The sequence below is a fragment of the Stegostoma tigrinum genome, chromosome 18 (assembly GCF_030684315.1).
Source record: "Stegostoma tigrinum isolate sSteTig4 chromosome 18, sSteTig4.hap1, whole genome shotgun sequence".
NCBI lineage: Eukaryota > Metazoa > Chordata > Chondrichthyes > Orectolobiformes > Stegostomatidae > Stegostoma > Stegostoma tigrinum.
Genome location: NC_081371.1, coordinates 462,555 through 482,052, shown reverse-complemented (window position 1 = coordinate 482,052; position 19,498 = coordinate 462,555). Strand labels below are relative to the sequence as shown.

Here is a 19,498-nt window from a genome sequence, read left to right as displayed (position 1 = left end):
TCTAGAGATAGTAAAACAGAAATTTCCTAGAACAATTCCAGGGATGAGTGATTACAGGAACATGGGCAGAATGGAGAAGTCAGGGTTGTTCTTGTTGGAGCAGAGAAAGCAAGAGGAATTTTAGTAGAAATGATGAAGCAGGTTAGGAAAGCGAAATGCTTTTTCAATAGCTGGAAGGATGACAGATTTAAGGTGACTGATGGAGGAATCAGAGGTGACATAAAGAACAAAGATTTTGACACAATTACTTTGGACACAGATCCAGTTGTGGCCTTGGATAAATAACTGAAAAAGCAATCACAGGGACAAAAGGCAAAGAGTGGTACTAACTGGATTCCCTTTCAAAAATTGCTGGCATTGATAGGAGGAGCAGAATGCCATCCTACTGTATAGCCCGATCTATGCTTCTAATAGGAACTGAGGTACAATAGAGTAGAGATGATTTGCTGAATGGCCTTCTTCTGCAAATAAGAATTCTGTGAAAAGAAAAAAATGCCAAAAATATTCAGAAGCACCAAGGAATTGGTGTGGAGAGCGAGGAAAGAGTTAATGTTTTGGGTCATCCTTTTGTCAGAGGTTGAGGGCAGTTTCCACCATTTCCTCAACTAGATCAACGGCCAAGGCCTGCAGCTCAGTGCGTGAACCATCTGTTGTATTTGTTCAGGAAAGCCCTGGAGTGGATCCTCCCAATTAAGTGTCTTTCCTTTCATCCTCCAAGCTAGAAAGATGATGGCATAGGTGATCATTCGTTGCATGTGAATCTTGACAATGAACAGATTAATAAATCTTGGACATCAGCATCACCAAGACTAACAGATCTCACTTGGTCTTCACTCAGGTGCACTGTCAAGGTCCTTCTGAGATGAGCCATCAGCTGCTCAACAAATCACATCCCAAGTCCATCACAACATTGCCCAGCTTCTAGTATATACGTGGTCCTCCAATGATCCAGGGTTTCTGCTTCCATTATCACAGGAGTCCATTCCATGTACCAATGAGACACCAGCACTAAAAAGGTATCCTTAAGTATACAGAACAGAAGTTGCTGGAAAAGGTCAGCAGGTCTGGCCGCAGTGAAGTAAAATATCAGTTAACATTTCGGGTCTGGTGGCCCTTCCTCAGAGGAACCCTTCCCTGTCTGAAGAAAGGTGACTGGGCCCAAAACATTAACTCTCATTTTTATTGCATAGATGCTAACAGACCTGCTGAGCTTTTCTAGTAACTTGCATTTTTGTTCCTGATTTACAGCACCCGCAGTTTTTTCAGTGTCCTTAAGTAGTTGTTTGGTGATACAGAACTAGAGTACTGCTGAGTTGCACTCAACAGGACGATTTGCAAGAAATAAAAGGGAAGCTAAAATTTATACTGCATGACAGGACAGTGATGATTTGTTGTCAGGCAGACTGATAGAGGTGTTACCATGGAGAATACAAAAAAAAACTTTGCCCAAATCTTCACCAGGCAGGCTGTTTTCTCAACGCAATTCCCTGACCAATGAAGCATAAATGACTGTGCCCCGTTTTGTTGAGTTCAACAGGCATAATGTGTACATTTCATCTGATTAGAACAGGGTCCTGCACATTTATATGCACAGCGTTGAGTGCATCCAAGTGCACCACAGAGGGCTGACTGACAATCCTAAATTGGTTGTCAGTGCAACTTTTTTTTTTGCAGAGGATAACCCTGCAAACATTGTCCTACTGCAGAATCACATCGTCAGACAGTGTTGTGTGTTTGTAAGCACAGATTACACAATCCTTTGTTATTACATTTCATAGCCAGATTTTTGCTCATTCAATTCATCTACCAAAACCTCTTTATAACTTCCTGTGCCTTCTTCACAACTTGCTTTCACATCCATCTTTACGTCATCAGCAAATTCACCACCATACCAACAGTTTCTTCGCCAGTCATTTACAAAAATTCTAAGAAGTTGAGGCTGTAGCACACCTCTGTTACAGCATTTTGAGAGGTCAACCGCAAGAGCAAAGTGTACAGTAAATAGCAGGAGCATTAGGAGTACTGATATCGAGACTGATCTTAGGGTCCAAGTCCTGAATATAGGAATACAAGTTAATAAGGTGAAAAAGAAGGTCTACAGCATATTTGCTTTCATCAGGCACAGGATTAAGAATAAAAGTTGGCAAGTCATGATGTGCAAGACATTAATTAGGCCACATTTGGAGTACTGAGCACAGATCTGTTTGCCACTATATAGAAAGGATGTAAAGGCTTTGAGGATGGTACAGAAGAGTTCATCAAGATATTGCATGGCTTGGAGGGTATAAGCTTAGAAGACGTCTGCAGGAGTTCCTCAGGGTAGCATCCTAGGCCCAACCTACTTCAGCTACTTCATCAATAAGTACTCTCCATCATAAGCTCAGACATGGAGACGTTTGCTGATAATTGTGCAATGTTCACACCATTCATGACTCCTCAGATGCTGAAGCAATCCATGTTAAAATGCCACAAAGTGGACACTACCCAGGTTTGGACTGAAATGGCAAGTAATATTTGTGCCACACAATTGCCAGGCAATGGGTGTCTCCAGTTGGAGGCAATCTAATCACTACCCTTGACATTCAATGGTGTTACCATCACTGAATCCCCTGCTACCAACATCCTGGGAATTATCACTGACCAGGAATTCAACTGGGCTCACCACACAAACACAGTGCTTAGAAAATCAGGTCACTGACTTGGAATACTGCCCAAAGCCCCTCCACCATCTGCAAAACTCAATTCAGAAGTGTGATGCAATACTGCCCATCTGCCTGGATCAAAACAGTTCCAACTCAAGCAGCTTGACACCTTCCAGGAAAAAGCAACCCGCTTGTTTAGCATCACATTCACAAGTATTCATTCCCTCCACCACTGATGCTCAACAGCAGATACATTGCAGAAATTCACCAAAAGATCCTTAGACAGCACCTTCCAAACCCACAACCACTTCCATCAAGACAGACAAGGGCAGCAGATACATGGGAACATCACCACCTGCAAATTCCCCTCCAACCCACTCACCATCCTGACTTGGAAACATATCGCCATTCCTTCACCATTACTGGGTTAAGACCCTGAAATTCCCTTCCTCAGGGAATTGTGGGTCAACCAACAGCAGGTGGACTTTGATTTTATTTATTATCATCATATATACTGAGATACAGTGAAAAGTATTGCTTTGTGTGCTATCCAGACTAATCAGGAGTTGATGGAATACTTGCCACTTGTCTGGATAAGTACAGCTCCAACAACACTGAAAAAAAACTTGACCCCAACCAGGACAAAGCTTACTTGATTGCCACTGCATCCATGCTCAACAAGATGCACTACAGTATCTCAGCAAGCCTCCACCTACAGGATGCTCCAAATGTACAACCTCTACAACTGAGAAGGGCAGAAGATGCATGGAAATCACCAACACATGCAAAAGCAACACTTTAAGCCACATATCATCCTCACTTGGAACAGTAATTGCTTTTCCTTCATTGTCACTGGAATGGTCGAAATCCTGGAACTTCCTCCTCATCAGCACTGTGCTTCCCCACAGTTTAAGGCGGCAGTAGACCACCACCTTCTCCAGGACAATTAGGGATGAACAATAAACGATGGCATTTTCCAGTGATGTGTCATGAGCAGATTAAAAACTTCACAATCATAGATACAATTTCAATAAAGTCCAGTGGATCATTACACAGACTTACTGTCGGGTGGATTTTGAGATTCTAATTTCTCGTCCTCCCAATCGGAGCTATCTGCTTCATGCAGCATATTGCACCGGTCATCTGACTGCTCCTCTGCTTCAGTGTCACTGTCTGTACTGCATTGATCGAACTCCAACTCGTCCCTGTTATGACTGAAGGGTTTTAAAAAAAGGTTTAACAGATTATTAGTGAGTGGGAAGATTTGTCTGAATTATAAAGTGCATGCACACACCAGAGCGTGTACTTGTAAGTACACATGCATTTACAGGGTTAGCAAGAGGCAAAACAGAAGATTCCCTGAAGTATAACACAAGATAGGAATTGGCCATCCATTGCTTCATTGATCATGTTCTACGGACATGCTGCTGCAGAGTGGGACTCAGGGAGGGCCACATTTGGCTTCCCTTCAAGATTTATGGGTATGTCAGGACCAGCACCCAGCTGAGTTTGCCTGTGCAAGGCAATGCATGGCGCAGGATGGCCAGGCAAAAAAGGTGAAAACATTTCAAACCTCTTCCAATATTCAAACTGGAAGGAAATAAGATTTCGCATGTTAGGACTGATCAGCCCAAGAGGAGATTTAATTGAGCTTTTTAAAACAATCCATTTTGAAAGCACTTTTAAGCACTGTCAATGGAAAAGGATTTCAACTTTCACAAAATGAGGAGCGAGGGAGAGACATTGAGTAAATTTTCCAAAACACAAAGGACTACTTCAGTTTGGGATATGTGCCATGAAGAGTGGCTGAAGTAGGTGACCACTAAATCTGTTTGTTTTGGACAAAGTCTAGAAGCAGTGTAGAATATAAGATTACAAGAGAAGAAGTTTGTGAATTTACGGTGGACCAATCAAGAATAGCTTTGGCACCGATATAAAAATTGTCAGTGCTTCAGACTTCTAGAACTCCCACAAGGTGCTGTGCTTTGGCTCCAGTGCTTCCAGGGGTCCACAGGAAGTGGGGCATGGGAAGGATTGATGAAGAAGTGGGACTATTTCCAAAGCAAGCTCTTAACACCCACAATATTCTACATCTTGGCACATACCTAATGATCCTTCCTTTCGAAAGCACCAATTGTAAGTTATTGTCACTGGGGCCTTTCTCAATTCCTGTTGAAGACGGTGATGAGGATTTGCTGAACTTTACTTTCAACGTGGAACTAGACATATCGTCCTGTTAATGAAACACATTCATAAATACATTGGCAGGGGAATTCATTGCACTATGTTAAAGACTAGGTGCGGAGTGTGCACCACCCACCTCACCCCACTGAGCCATCTCCATCTTCTTCAACACAGCTCGAGTGTGGAGCTCCAGAATGTCTAGGTCAGAATGTATTCTGTTTGAAGGATCTCTTAGCCTCCTGCATTTCCTCTTGCTTGGGCTTACAGTGAAGGAGGAACTCTTGTCCTGAATGACCCGTGCGGCTGGCACCGTGGCCATGGTTCCCTGAGACTTTATGGGTTTATTTCCTGTGTTCATCTCCTGCAGAAACAAATGCAAAAGTTTTATACAAAGGAGTTCCCTACACAGACCACAATGGCACAAAAATCATCCAAATAAATCTCTACACTGCTTTTGGCTTCATGGTTAGTAGTCATCTGCAGGCTGGAAAATTAGACTAAGGGGAAATTCAGTGGATGCACAGTGGCAGACATTTAAGCATTCATTGTGCTCAGGAAAAACGGCAGTTGCCAAGGCCTGATGGCCTGCATCCAAGGCTTTTAAAAATAACATTTCTATAGAAATAGTGGAGTTGTTTGAACAAAATATTCCGTAACAGGTAACACAAAAATAGGTTGGAAGGAGGTGGTCAGGGTGGCACAGAGTCTGCAGAGAGATACAGACAGGTTAAGCAGATGGCCAAAAACTTGGCTGATGAATATAAAATGGAAAATGGGTGGTTTTGCCCTTCGACAGGAAAAACAGTAGTTGAATTTTATTTGAAATGGAGAAAGACTGCAGAAAGCTACAGATCAATGAGATGTGAGATTTCTCATCTGTGAACAAAAAAAACTGGTATCTATGTTTAGCTGATAATAGGGAAGGCATATGGAATGTTGGCCCTTCTTTCAAAGGAAATGGAGAATAAAAGTAGGGAGGTTTTACTAAAAGTATCAAAAGGTACGATTCAGGCTACAACTAAAATACTGACAAGTGCTATGGAGCCTGATCGAAGGTAAGATATACTAGCATTGAAGGTGGTGCAGAGAAGGCTCACTAGACTGATACCAGATATGGAGGGACTGTTTTGAGGGGAGAGGCCGAGTGTCTAGGGCCTGCATTCATTGGAGTTTAGAAGAATGAGGCACGACATTATTAAAACATACAAGATTGTTAGGGGACATTACAGAATCTAGGCAGAGGGAACGTTTCCCCCACTTCAGGGAAGAATCCTGAACCAAATGGCATTATCTCTAAATAAGGAGTTGCACATTTAAGACAGAAATGAGTAGGAATTGCTTCTCTCAGAGGATAGTAAATCTGTGGAATTGTTTACTGCAGTCGAGGCTGGGTCATCAAGTACATTAAAGGCTGAGACAGGCAGAGTTTTAATCAGTAAGGGAATCGTGAGTTATGGGGAAATGGCAGGAAAGTGGAGTGAGGGTTGTCAGATCAGACATGATATCATTGCATGGTTTTCTTTTGTTCCTCTTATCTTGGAGAATTCCAATAGATTGGAAAACTGCTAAAATGATACTTCCAATCAAGACTGAGGGAGACAGAAAGCATAAAACTAGGTAGTCCAACATCTGTGTTTAGGGAAGAAATATTTTTAAAACATTTAAGAAACTTTTAAAAAAGCTTAACGCAATCAAACGGTCAACATGGTTTTGTTTTTTAAAAACGGGGCTTAATGTTTGCCAAATTTGCTGGAATTCTTTGAAGTTACAGCAAGCTAAGTTGGTAAAGGGAAACTGATAGATGTCGTGTATTTATTGAATGCCTACTTGAAATCCAAAAGTAACAGATAAAGAGGTGTGAGATAGGAGCTATATCTCATAGAAACTTATATTAAAAAAAACTTCAAGAGATGGGCAGGATAGACGTCTTCCCAGGCTGGAGATTTTAGAACCACAGGACACAATTTAAAAATAAGGGGAGTGCCATTTATGATCAAGACAAGGAGACTTATTTTAAGAACATTGTGACCCTTTGGAATTATTTACCCCACCAGGTTTTAAAAATGCTCAGGTCTTTCAGTTTATTTAAAGTCAAGGTTGATGAAATTTTGATTATCAATGGTGTAATGAGTTAGTCGGGGGTTTTTGGTAAAAGGCAGTGAAGTGGTCTATCAGTCATGTCCATATTAAATGGCAGAGCAGATCAACAGGTTGAGTGGCAGGTTCCTGTTCTTCTAATTCTTACAGTCAAGTTCAGTGAACTTGGCTATGAATTGGCTATGGGGGCAGCACGGTAGCTCAGTCGTTGGCACTGCAGCCTCACAGCACCAGGGACCCGGGTTCAATTCCAGCCTCGGTGACTGTGTGGAGTTTGCACATTCTCCCCGCGTCTGCATGGCTTTCGTCCAGGTGCTCCAGTTTCCTCCCACAGTCCAGAGATGTGCAGGCTAGGTGGGTTGGCCATGGGGTGAGAGTGGGTTATAGGGGGATGGGTTTGGGTGGGATTCTTCAAGGGGCGGTGTGGACTTGTTGGACTGAAGGGCCTGTTTCCACAATATGGGGAATCAAATATAATTCAGGCTTTAGTCTCAGCTACAGCAATGCTTCTACCTTTTACAAAATAGGACTATTTGAGATGATTTATAAAGGTTGACCTTGCATCTCACTTACAATATTACCTGAAGCTATGAGTATCATATGAGTACTAAAACAGGTGACTTGTCAGAGAACTAGTGCCTTGTGTCCTTCTTGCCCAGTCATACAAATAAAACTCACACCATCAATGGCAAATACAGATAGTGTTCCAACAGGTCAATTTAAGTGTTACTGCTTTTACCTCCACAAAGCGAATTTCCTTGCTGAGTTCTTTGATCAGCTGCCCTGGTCTGATATGATCTGGAATTTCATTTGGGCGCTCAATCAAACCCTATAGTCAAAACATATATATAAGAAAAAGAGGATTTTGAAATAGTGTTCATTAACGAATGCAGAAATAGAGAGCACAATGATCAGAGACAATCCCCGACGAAACACATCCAAAGCTGTTAAGGGAAGCAAAAGAAGAAATGACAGAAGTTCTGGTAATGATTTTCCAAACTCTCAGACTACAAATAGTGGTGCCAGTTTTAAAAAGTGGCCCATAGTTTAAAAAAGGACGCTAGGGCTAGGGACAGACAGATGTGGAAGTGTTGGAGTGAGGTGGATAAGGTCAGAAATCATATGGACACCAGGTTATAGTCCAACAGGTTTTTTTTTGAAAACAATTTTTCGGAGCATAGCCCGTTCATCACGTGACAAAGGGGCTACACTCCAAAAGCTTGTGTTTTCAAAAATAGTTGTTGGACTATAACCGGATAGACAGTTATTAGTGAGCCTGACCTCTTGCCCCTACATACTTTAGAACTGCAATACTAAATTTTTTTGGTTCTCCGAAACCTTTCTGCCAAGTGCGTTACTTCACACTCGCTTTGTTAAATTCTACATAAATGTACATTTTACTATCTTATCCTTAAGTTATAGTCAGTGTTATAGTCTCCTTATTGTTAGCCCGACTTCCAAATTTTGTAGCATTGGCAAATTTTGAAATTTTACTCCACATTTAAACAGTGACATGTACCAAGCAAGTGTTGGCACCAGCACTGGGAAACAACACTCCCTACTAGCCTCCAATCAGAAAAAAAATTTAACCTGACTCACTGTTTTCTGACCTCCTCAAGTGTTTTAATTTGCTTCTGCCCCTATTTTGTATTCTTAAAGCCTTACCCACCACGGATCTTAAAGTGATACCCTAATCAGCATTCCCTTGTATCCTTGTGATCAGAGATAATGGGAACTGCAGATGCTGGAGAATCCAAGATAACAAAGTGTGAAGCTGGATGAACACAACAGGTCAAGCAGCATCTCAGGAGCACAAAAGCTGACGTTTCGGGCCTAGATCCTTCATCAGAGAGGGGGATGGGGAGGGGGTTCTGGCATAAATAGGGAGAGAGGGGGAGGTGGACCAAAGATGGATGGAGAAGATAGGTGGAGAGGAGAGTATAGGTGGGGAGGGGATAGGTCAGTCCAGGGAGGACAGACAGGTCAAGGAGGCGGGATGAGGTTGGCTTGAGGTGAGGGGAGGGGGGGGGGCGGATAGGTGAGAGGAAGAATAGGTTAGGGAGGCGGGGACGAGCTGGGCTGGTTTTGTGATGTGGTGGGGGGAGGGGGGGAGCTGGGCTGGTTTTGGGATGCAGTGGGGAGGGGGAGATTTTGAAGCTGGTGAAGTCCACATTGATACCATTGGGCTGCAGGGTTCCCAAGCGGAATATGAGTTGCTTTTCCTGCAACCTACGGGTGGCATCATTGTGGCACTGCAGGAGGCCCAGGATGGACATGTCGTCTAAAGAATGGGAGGGGGAGTTAAAATGGTTAGCGACTGGAAGGTGCAGTTGTTTATTGCGAACCGAGCGGAGGTGTTTTGCAAAGCGGTCCCCAAGCCTCCGCTTGGTTTCCCCAATGTAGAGGAAGCCACACCGGGTACAGTGAATACAGTATACTGCATTGGCAGATGTTCAGGTGAACATCTGCTTAATATGGAAAGTCATCTTGGGGCCTGGGATAGGGGTGAGGGAGGTGGTGTGGGGGCAAGTGTAGCAATTGCTGCGGTCGCAGGGGAAGGTGCCGGGTGTAGTGGGGTTGGAGGGGTATATAACCGCCCAAAGAGAATCCCCCTCGTCCTCACATACCATCCCACCAACCCCCAGATACAACGCATCATCGTTCGACACTTCCGCCATCTACAATCCAAACCCACCACCCAAGACATTTTTCCAGCCCCACCATTGTCTGCCTTCCGGAGAGACCACTCTCTCCGTGACTCCCTTGTTCGCTCCACACTGCCCTCTAACCCCACTACACCCGGCACCTTCCCCTGCAACCGCAGCAATTGCTACACTTGCCCCCACACCACCTCCCTCACCCCTATCCCAGGCCCCAAGATGACTTTCCATATTAAGCAGATGTTCACCTGAACATCTGCCAATGCAGTATACTGTATCCACTGTACCTGGTGTGGCCTCCTCTACATTGGGGAAACCAAGCGGAGGCTTGGGGACCGCTTTGCAGAACCCTCTGCTCGGTTCGCAATAAACAACAGCACCTCCCAGTCGCGAACCATTTTAACTCCCCCTCCCATTCCTCAGATGACCTGTCCACCCTGGGCCTCCTGCAGTGCCACAATGATGCCACCCGAAGGTTGCAGGAACAGCAACTCACATTCCGCTTGGGAACCCTGCAGCCCAATGGTATCGATGTGGACTTCACCAGCTTCAAAATCTCCCCCTCCCCCACTGCATCCCAAAACCAGCCCAGCACCCCCCTTCCCCCACCGCATCACAAAACCAGCCCAGCTCGTCCCCGCCTCCCTAACCTATTCTTCCTCTCATCTATCCCCCCCTCTCACCTCAAGCCAACCTCATCCCGCCTCCTTGACCTGTCTGTCCTCCCTGGACTGACCTATCCCCTCCCCACCTATCTTCTCCTCCATCCATCTTCGGTCTACCTCCCCCTCTCTCCCTATTTATTTCAGAACCCTCTCCCCATCCCCCTCTCTGAAGAAGGGTCTTGGCCCGAAACATCAGCTTTTGTGCTCCTGAGATGCTGCTTGGCCTGCTGTGTTCATCCAGCTTCACACTTCATTCCCTTGTATCCCTGTTTGGCCGAAGGAATCTTATTCACTTTCCAGTTCTCTGGTACCTTTCACAGATCTCAAAGATTATTAACTTACCACAAGTTCTGTAGTCCTAATGGATATTCATCAACCTGAATCCTTGAAAGTTGCCACCCAGGTTGACAGGGCTGTTAAGAAGGCATACAGTGTTTTAGCTTTTATTAATAGAGTGATCGAGTTCCGGAACCAAGAGGTTATGGTGAAGCTGTACAAAACTCTGGTGTGGCCGCACTTGGAGTATTGTGTACAGTTCTGGTCACTGCATTATAAGAAGGATGTGGAAGCTTTGCAAAGGGTGCAGAGGAGATTTACTCGGATGTTGCCTGGTACAGAGGGAAGGTCTTACGAGGAAAGGCTGAGGGACTTGAGGCTCTTTTCATTAGAGAGAAGACGGTTGAGAGGTGACTTAGTTGAAACATATAAAATAATCAGAGGGTTAGATAGGGTGGATAGGGAGAGCCTTTTTCTGAGGATGGTGACGGTGAGCATGAGGGGGCATAGCTTTAAATTGAGGGGTGAAAGACATACGACAGATGTCAGAGGTAGTTTCTTTACTCAGAGTAGTAAGGGAATGGAACGCTTTGCCTGCAACGGTAGTAGATGCGCCAACTTTAGGTACATTTAAGTCGTCATTGGGTAAGCATATGGACGTACATGGAATAGTGTAGGTTAGATGGGCTTCAGATCGGTATGATGGGTCAGCACAACATAGAGGGCTGAAGGGCCTGTACTGTGTTGTAATGTTCTATGTTCTATGAATCATTCCTTCAATTTCCCTGTCCACAGATGACCTGACCAGAAAATCCAGCATCCACATTATTTTGTCTTTATCTAGTTTAGTCGATATTTTTATTAAAACTGTACCTCTTTCTGAATCCAGCATTTAAGTGCAGGGATTAGTGCCTTGACTCCTTCTATTAGGTATTCCTGCGGTTGGCAACTGTCCTCCCGCATTTCTAAACACAGAATCAAAAGAACTCGATTTTAGTTTTTTAGCCATAAAACAGGAAAATTATTTATTTATTATTAATACATCATTTGAAAAACAAAAATAATCAATTAAAAAAAGAGTTGAAGGACTCGCACAATAACCAACCAATCACTCCATAACACATTCCTTCCTTAATCCATATAATCCGTTCGCATTTGATCAGGTTCTTCTTCAACCTCCTCCACTTCATTAGAGAGATTATTTTGATAATTGTCAAGACTAAAGCCTATTCACCCAATATTATCTCTGCGCATCACTAGTACAGCATCTTCATGGAGCTGACATCCTTACAAAGCCAACATCCCCAAAACTGTGACTTATCTAATGTGTTTATACAGACATAGTCATTCGATAGTAGAGATCCTGAACATTACTGAAAAGAAGACATTTTATCAAAGCTTTTTAGTTTGCACTCACCAGGACACAAGACCAATGTCAAGAGGAACAACCTTTCATACTGGATGAGAAAAAAAACACTGACAAGTGCTATCAAACCAAGGTCACATGCTGTCTATCATAAATGAGTAATGAGGTATTTGAAATTCAGTGTTAATGTGATGTTAGATATTTAGGCTACACGTTCCGAAGACTATATATCACATCAAACAGCTCATCCCTTTTGCTGTTTGTAGCAAACAAAGCACTGACAGCACCCAACCAGTTCATGTTTGGTCCAGTAAAACCAGTGACCGGAGACCAGTTCTGATTTCATGATTCAACAATATTTGTTTAATAAACCAGAGTATTCCACAAATTATGCCGACAACCAATTTAAGATTGCTAGTCTGGAAGCTATGGATATTAAAGCACTGAGCCTTGTTTTTTGCAGAGAGAACGCACGTGGCTGTTTCAACTTAAAAAACTGAATAGCCATTTTTGGTTCATCAGTCAAGGCATTGCCTGAAGCAATCAGTCCATGTGCCCAGTTTAAAGTTAAACAGAGCTTGGCAGTTAGTTCCTCTCTGATGAAGGGTCTAGGCCCGAAACGTCAGCTTTTGTGCTCCTGAGATGCTGCTTGGCCTGCTGTGTTCATCCAGCCTCACATTTTATTATCTTGGCAGTTAGTTGTTAGTCGTCTTCTAATGAGTGCATTCTCCATGGTAACACATCAACCAAAGGCCCTTTGCAAACAAATCAGCACACTCTTTCTCACAACTTACAAAACATTACCCCGCCTTACAATAGTGGCCTGGAATGCAAGACTAAAAGTTTCAACAAAATGCAATTTCGGCAATGGTCAAATTACATAGGTTTAGCACTCCCTCCATGCTGTGGTGTCTGGTCATAATTTATTGACTTTAGGGTCCCATAAAAAGCGGCCTCATGATCTTATCCTTAAATATTTCTGTATCTGAGCCACTCAATCTCTCTGATAGTAGGAACTGCAGATGCTGGAGAATCTGAGATAACAAGGTGCAGAGCTGGATGAACACAGCAGGCCAAGCAGCATCTGAGCAGCAGGAAGGCTGACGTTTCATGCCAAGACCCTTCTTCAGAAATGGGGGAGGGGAAGGCGGTTCTAAAAATAAATAGGGAGAGAGAGAGAGTGGGAGATGGATAGAAGATGGATAGAGGAGAAGATAGGTGGAGAGGAGACAGACAGGTCAAAGAGGTGGGGATGCAGCCAGTAAAGGTGAGGGTAGGTGGGGACATAGGTCAGTCCAGGGAGGACGGTCAGGTCAGAGGAGCGGGATGAGGTTAGTTGGTAGGAGATGGGGGTGGGGCTTGACGTGGGAGGAGATAGGTGGGGAGGAAGGGATGAGCTGGGCTGGTTTTGGGATGTCGTAGGGGGAGGGGAGGTTTTGAAGCTTGTGAAGACCACAATGATACAATTAGGCTGCAGGGTTCCTAAGCGGAATATGAGGTGCTGTTCCTGCAGCCTTCAGGTGTCATTGTTGTAGCACTGCAGGAGGCACAGGATGGACATGTCATCTGAAGAATGGGAGGGGGAGTTGAAATGGTTTGCGACTGAAAGGTGCAGTTGTTTAGTGCGAATCGAGCGTAGGTGTTCTGGCCCCAACCGTGACAATGTCTACATTCAGAACATGGAGATTCTTCAGAAGCATTTCTCCCTGTGACCCTGAAACACACACTCCCAGCGATGCGCCAGCATCTCCTGGCACTACAATCAAGCCTACCCCAGCTCACAGCCTCCCTCTCCTGCTTTTCTATTCTTCAAAGGATCCACAACCTGAACTCTTGACTCTACTCAGCTTTATTGGACACTAAAAACTGTAAGTACAGTAAACCTACTGATGCCTGCAACTCAAAACGGGCTTTCTCCAGCCCCCAAAATCCCCAACCCTACCAGGACCTTCCACACAATGTGCCTGCCACCATTGGCCATGTGGCCACTGTCAGAGCACCCACAGATGACATCACATCCTCTGCCTCCGGGTAGACCACTTCCAGGACAGCAAACACAATCGACACCGCTGCTGATGTCACTGCCTCCATTTCCAAGGCCAACACCACAGACACTGAGGACGCACCTACCGTCACTGCTGCTGCCGCCTCCTACCCTGCTCAGCCCACCGCCGACGTCGCTCCTCAACCCAAACATCAATGAATATCACTCATGCTTGGACGTTGAACAGTTTACCCCTGCCTCTGTACTTACTTCTTTAATCGTGAGCATAACCCTCCCGCTACTGACCCCTTCTCCTGCCTCCAACACACCCCCTCCTCCTGGACACGACCCCAAGGCCTCCTACACTCCATTGACCTCTTCATCTCCAACTGCCGTTGAGGCATCAATCGCCTCAACCGCTCCACCCTTCTCACCCACTCCAACCTCTTCCCCTGCAGAACGTGCAGCCCTCCGCTCCCTCCACTCCAATCCCAACTTCACCATAAAACCTGCGGACAAGGGAGGCACCGTTGCTGTATGGCGCACTGACCTCTACATCACCGAGGCCAGGGGCCAACTCTCCAACACCTCATACCACCCCCATGATCATGCCCCCACCCTTGACCACCAAACCATCATCTTCCAAACCATCCACAACCTCATCATCTCAGGTGACCTCCCACCCACAGCCTCCAACCTCATTGTTCCCCAACCCCACACCACCAGCTTCTATCTCCTTCCCAAAATCCACAAACCTGACTGCCATGGTCAACCCATTGTCTCCCCCTGCTCCTGCCCCTCTGAACTCATCTCCACTTATCTCGACTCCATTGTCTCCCGCTTGGTCCAGGAACTCCCCAACTATGTCCATGACACCATCCACACCCTCAACCTCCTCCAAAGCTTCCAATTCCCTGGTCCCCAACACCTCATCTTTACCACGATCATCCAATCCCCATAAACCTGCATTCCCCATACAGATGGCCTAAAGGCCCTCCGCTTCTTCTTCTCCCGCAGGTCCAATCAGTCCCCCTCCACTGACACTCTCATCCACTTAGCCGAACACGTCCTCACCCTCAACGACTTCTCTTTCAATTCCTCCCACTTCCTACAGACAAAAGGGGGTGGCCATGGGGACCCACATGGGCCCAAGCTATGCCTGCCTCTTTGTATGTGGAACAATCCCTCTTCCGTAGCTACACTGGACCTAAACCCCACCTCTTCCTTCTCTACATTGATGACCGTATCGGCGCCATCTCATGCTCCCACAAGGAGCTCGAACAGTTTATCCACTTCATCAACACATTCCACTACGACCTTAAGTTCACCTGGATCCGATCCGATACCTCTCTCTCCTTCCTGGACCTCTCGGTTTTCATCACTGGCAATCACCAGAAAACCGATATCCATTTCAAGCCCACCAACTCCCACCAGAGTAACCAGAATACACCTCCTCCCACCCACCTTCCTGTAAAAAGCTCAGAGCTTTGCAGAACACCTACGCTCGGTTCGCACTAAACAACTGCACCTCCCAGTCACGAACCATTTCAACTCCCCCTCCCATTCCTCAGATGACATATCCATCCTGTGCCTCCTGAAGTGCCGCAACAATACACCCCGAATGTTGCAGGTACAGCAGCTCATATTCCACTTGGGAACCCTGCAGCTCAATGGTATCAATGTGGACTTCACAAACTTCAAAATCTCCCCTCCCCCTACCGCATCCCAAAACCAGCCCAGCTTGTCCCCGCTTCCCCGATTTGTCCTACCTCCCACCTCGAGCCCCACCCCCACCTCCTACCTACTAAGCTCATCCCGCCCCGTGATCTGTCCTTCCTCCCTGCACTGACCTATTTCCTCCCTAACTCCCCACCTACACTCACCTTTACTGGCTCCATCCCCACCTCTTTACCTGTCTGTCTCCTCTCCACCTATCTTCTCTTCTATCTACCTCACCCTCTCTCCCTATTTATTTCAGAACCCCCTTCCCCTCCCCGATTTCTGAAGGAGGGTCTCGGCCTGAAACATTAGCCTTCCTGCTTCTCAGATGCTGCTTGGCCTGCTGTGTTCATCCAGCTCTACACATTGTTCACTCAGTCTATCTGCTCCATTTAATATGTCACAAGTGTGTAATTATCTCAGTTTTCAAGACACAAAAACATAATTACCCCACAATTCTCTATCTGAAGCTTGAATTTTAGAGATTTTGTACAACCCCAACCATTAAATTTAACACTAGTCTAATAAATCTTCACTGTCCTGCAAAACTAAGCAGTTCGTTTGGTTTCAAACAAAGGGATGAACTTTATAAATTAAGCAAGGTTTTAGATTAGATTAGATTCCCTACAGTGCGGAAACAGGCCCTTCAGCCCAATAAGTCCACACCACCCCTTGTAGAATCCCACCCAGACCCATCCCCCGCTAACCCACACACCCCTGAACACTATGGGCAATTTAGCATGGCCAATCCACCTAGCCTGCACATCTTTGGACTGTGGGAGGAAACCGGAGCACCCGGAGAAAACCCACGCAGACATGAGGAGAATGTGCAAACTCCATACAGATGTGGCCAACGTATTGTTCACATTGCCAACCTCATCCTCTCAAAATTCATCCCCTTTGTTCTGAAAGTCACGTGACAGCTTTAGCAAAGTAAAATTCCTCAGATTCATAATTAGAACAGTTTCCTCCTACATTTGGTGCATCACAAGAAATAATCAAACTGTGTATTTTCCTCATTTACATCCCATACCTTTAAGAGTTTCCCGAAGGTTGTTTGCCACATACCAACAAATTGCCTCAAAATATGGAAACTTGAAAAGTTCTGGAGTCTTTAGTCGCTTCTCCATCTCATATACCCTGGGAGTGAGAATGACAACGAGAAATAAGTTTGCACCTGAAGTGATCCTGATGGGGTTCGTGAGCTTAAAGAAAACAGATATCTAAATCCATTCACACAAAGTAAAACGTGAACCTGAAACAGAAAATGCTGAAAATGATCAAACTCTTGGCATACCTGACAGCATCTGAGGAGAGAAACAAAATCAATGTTTCAGGGCTGGTTCTGATGAAAGAACAAAAAAGACCTGAAACAAAGATCTTCAATCTAAAAACTGAATATGTTAACAAGGCCATTAAAAAAAGGCAGACCAAGCACAGGTTTAATTTCTAAAGAAAGAAAGTGAAAGTTACTATGTACTGAACCTTGGTCAAACCACTCAAGAATATTGCAGTAGCTCTGGCTACAATATTATTTAAAACAAAACTAAAAAGGTACAAAGAAAACTGACAAGGATGACCCAGAAATGCGTGGCAGTACATTTCAAGGAAACAGAAGACTGAGGGAATGACCAAGACAGATTTTTAAAACGATGAAAGGTTTTAGCGGACATAGGGAGAATGTTCCCTCATGGGAGAAGTGTATAACAAGAGACTGTAAGCCAATATAATCACCAAAAAGATCCAATAGTAAATTGCAAACAAACTGCTTTCTGCAAAGGTACTACAGACAATGGTTGAAGCAAATAGCGTTGACGCATTTAAGGGTAACCAGGATATATTTAGAGCTTCCATTAGTTCCAAATAATTCTGATGGAGTTTATTCCCTGTGACAAGGTAATAGTTGGGGATGGGGGGTAGAATCAATGTGGTCCATGCGGCTTTTTGCTTCACCCAAATGATCAGCAGCCAAAAAGCTGGGGGACCACTGCTTTCAACTGTTCTCATGAAGCACTGGCCAATTTCTGTGGCTCTTAGTTTTCCTGCCCCCTACCCATCTGACCATCCAACTCCACCAAACCTGTAAATAACCATCGTCGTAGTGCTAACTGCCAGTTTCTGTCATCCTGCTCATTGTCAAGCAATCTACAGCCAAGTATGGGCACCATTTGGAACTGCTGCAAAGTAATAGCATTTGTGTTGTGCTACTGTGCAAAACAAGATTCTCAGAGCTGAGGAAAGGCTGTCAGGAGTTGTTCTGGTGCAGCAGGTAGCCATTCAGCCCATCATGTCTGCACTGGCACCCTGAACGAGCATCGTGACTTACTGCCACACTTTCGCCCTTTCCTTGCAGCATGGCATAAGATTTCGACTAATTTTCCAGTGGCCTCCTGAATGCCTTTACTGAACTTTCCTCCAATATAGTTTTGGTTATTCTCATTCCAGAATGGAAACACTCACTATGCAAAAGTTATTTTTCTCCAAACTTACTTCATCAGCAAATGTCTTCAAATCCAATGACTCCTAGAATGGGCTGCGTGGGGCAAGCATGGCAAAGAGGTACTGAATGAACCCCTGTAGGAAGTGCAGTCCCAGGGTGGCTAAGCACTTTTGAAAGGCTGTAAATGTTTGACTTTTAGCTTTATTTATTTTCTACTTAATACTAAGAATTACTGTAATTTTTAAACTTTGTTCTTCTGATTCTGTACCTAGGTTCTTGTTTATAAGTCAGTACCCTGTGCTGCAACATTACACACTTTTTGCTGTACTCTGTACTTTTGTACTCGAGTACACGTGACAGTAAAAAAAACTTAATGTAAATCCTATCTAAATCTGAAAGCTCTTATTCTTGATCCTTTTATGAGGGAACAGTTGCTCCCTAATAAGAACAGAAAGTGCTGGAGAAAATCAGCAGGCCCATTCCAAGAAAAGAATCGTTGATGTTTCAAGTGTGAGATAATTCTTCTTCAGAAAACAGTTCTCCATATTTATATGTTCAGCCTTCTTATGATTTTGAAAACTCAAATCAAATCCCCTTTTGGAATTCTCTATTCCAGGGAAAACAGTCCCAACTTCTTTTCTTCATGGCTGATTCTCAAGCCTTAAAAACAAAAACATAAAATAGGAGTAGTGCGCCAATCAGTCCAGCTAGACTGCACAGTCATTCAATATGATCATGGCTGATCATCCAACTCAGTATCCTAGTCCCATTTTCTCCCCATACTCTTTGATCCTTTAGCCCCAACAACTGTATCTAACTCTGTTTTGAAAATATCCAATGTTTTCACTTCAACAGCTTTCTGTGGCAGAGAATTTCACAGACTTGCAACACTATCAGTGAAAGAATTTCTCCTCATCACAGTCCTAAATAGCCAACCCCGTATCCTTACTTAGACTTGGTTTCCAGGTCATTGAGAACATACTTCCTGCATTTAACTTGTTTAATCATATTAGAGTTTTGCAGGTTTCTAGGAGAACCCCAATCCCTTCAATTCTTCTGAACTCCAGTGAAAACAATCCTAAATGATCCAGTATCTGGTCACATATTAGTCTTGCCATCCCAAGAATCTGCCTGATAAACCTTCATTGCACTCACTCCATAGCCAGAACATCTTTCCTCAGATAAGGAGACCAAATCTGCACACAATATTCCAAGTATGGTCTCACCAAAGCCCTGCAAAACTGCAGCAAGACATACATCCTCCTAGGATCGCATTCTCTAGCTGCAAAGATCAACACACTATTTGCCTTCTTAACTATGGGCTGCACCTGCATGCTTATTTCCAGCGATTGGCAGATTAGGCCACCCAGGTCTTGTTACACCACTCACTTTCCCAATCTATTGCCATTCAAATAATAACCTGCCTTCCTATTTTTAACCAAAGTGAATAATGTCATATTTATCC

The 19,498-nt window shown here is 44.5% G+C and overlaps 1 protein-coding gene across 1 annotated transcript in view; it reads right to left on the bottom strand.

Moving 5' to 3' along the window:
- The window catches only part of LOC125461083 (lysine-specific demethylase 7B-like), an 85,444-nt gene that overhangs the window by 24,322 nt on the left and 41,624 nt on the right, over positions 1 to 19,498 (bottom strand). Inside the window, exons 9-14 of the mRNA XM_048549449.2 lie at positions 16,627 to 16,733; positions 11,398 to 11,489; positions 7,663 to 7,752; positions 4,963 to 5,187; positions 4,748 to 4,875; positions 3,705 to 3,856 (exon numbers count right to left, since the gene is read on the bottom strand). Coding sequence (XP_048405406.1) covers positions 3,705 to 3,856; positions 4,748 to 4,875; positions 4,963 to 5,187; positions 7,663 to 7,752; positions 11,398 to 11,489; positions 16,627 to 16,733 — 794 coding nt within the window. The remainder of the gene's footprint in view (positions 1 to 3,704; positions 3,857 to 4,747; positions 4,876 to 4,962; positions 5,188 to 7,662; positions 7,753 to 11,397; positions 11,490 to 16,626; positions 16,734 to 19,498) is intronic.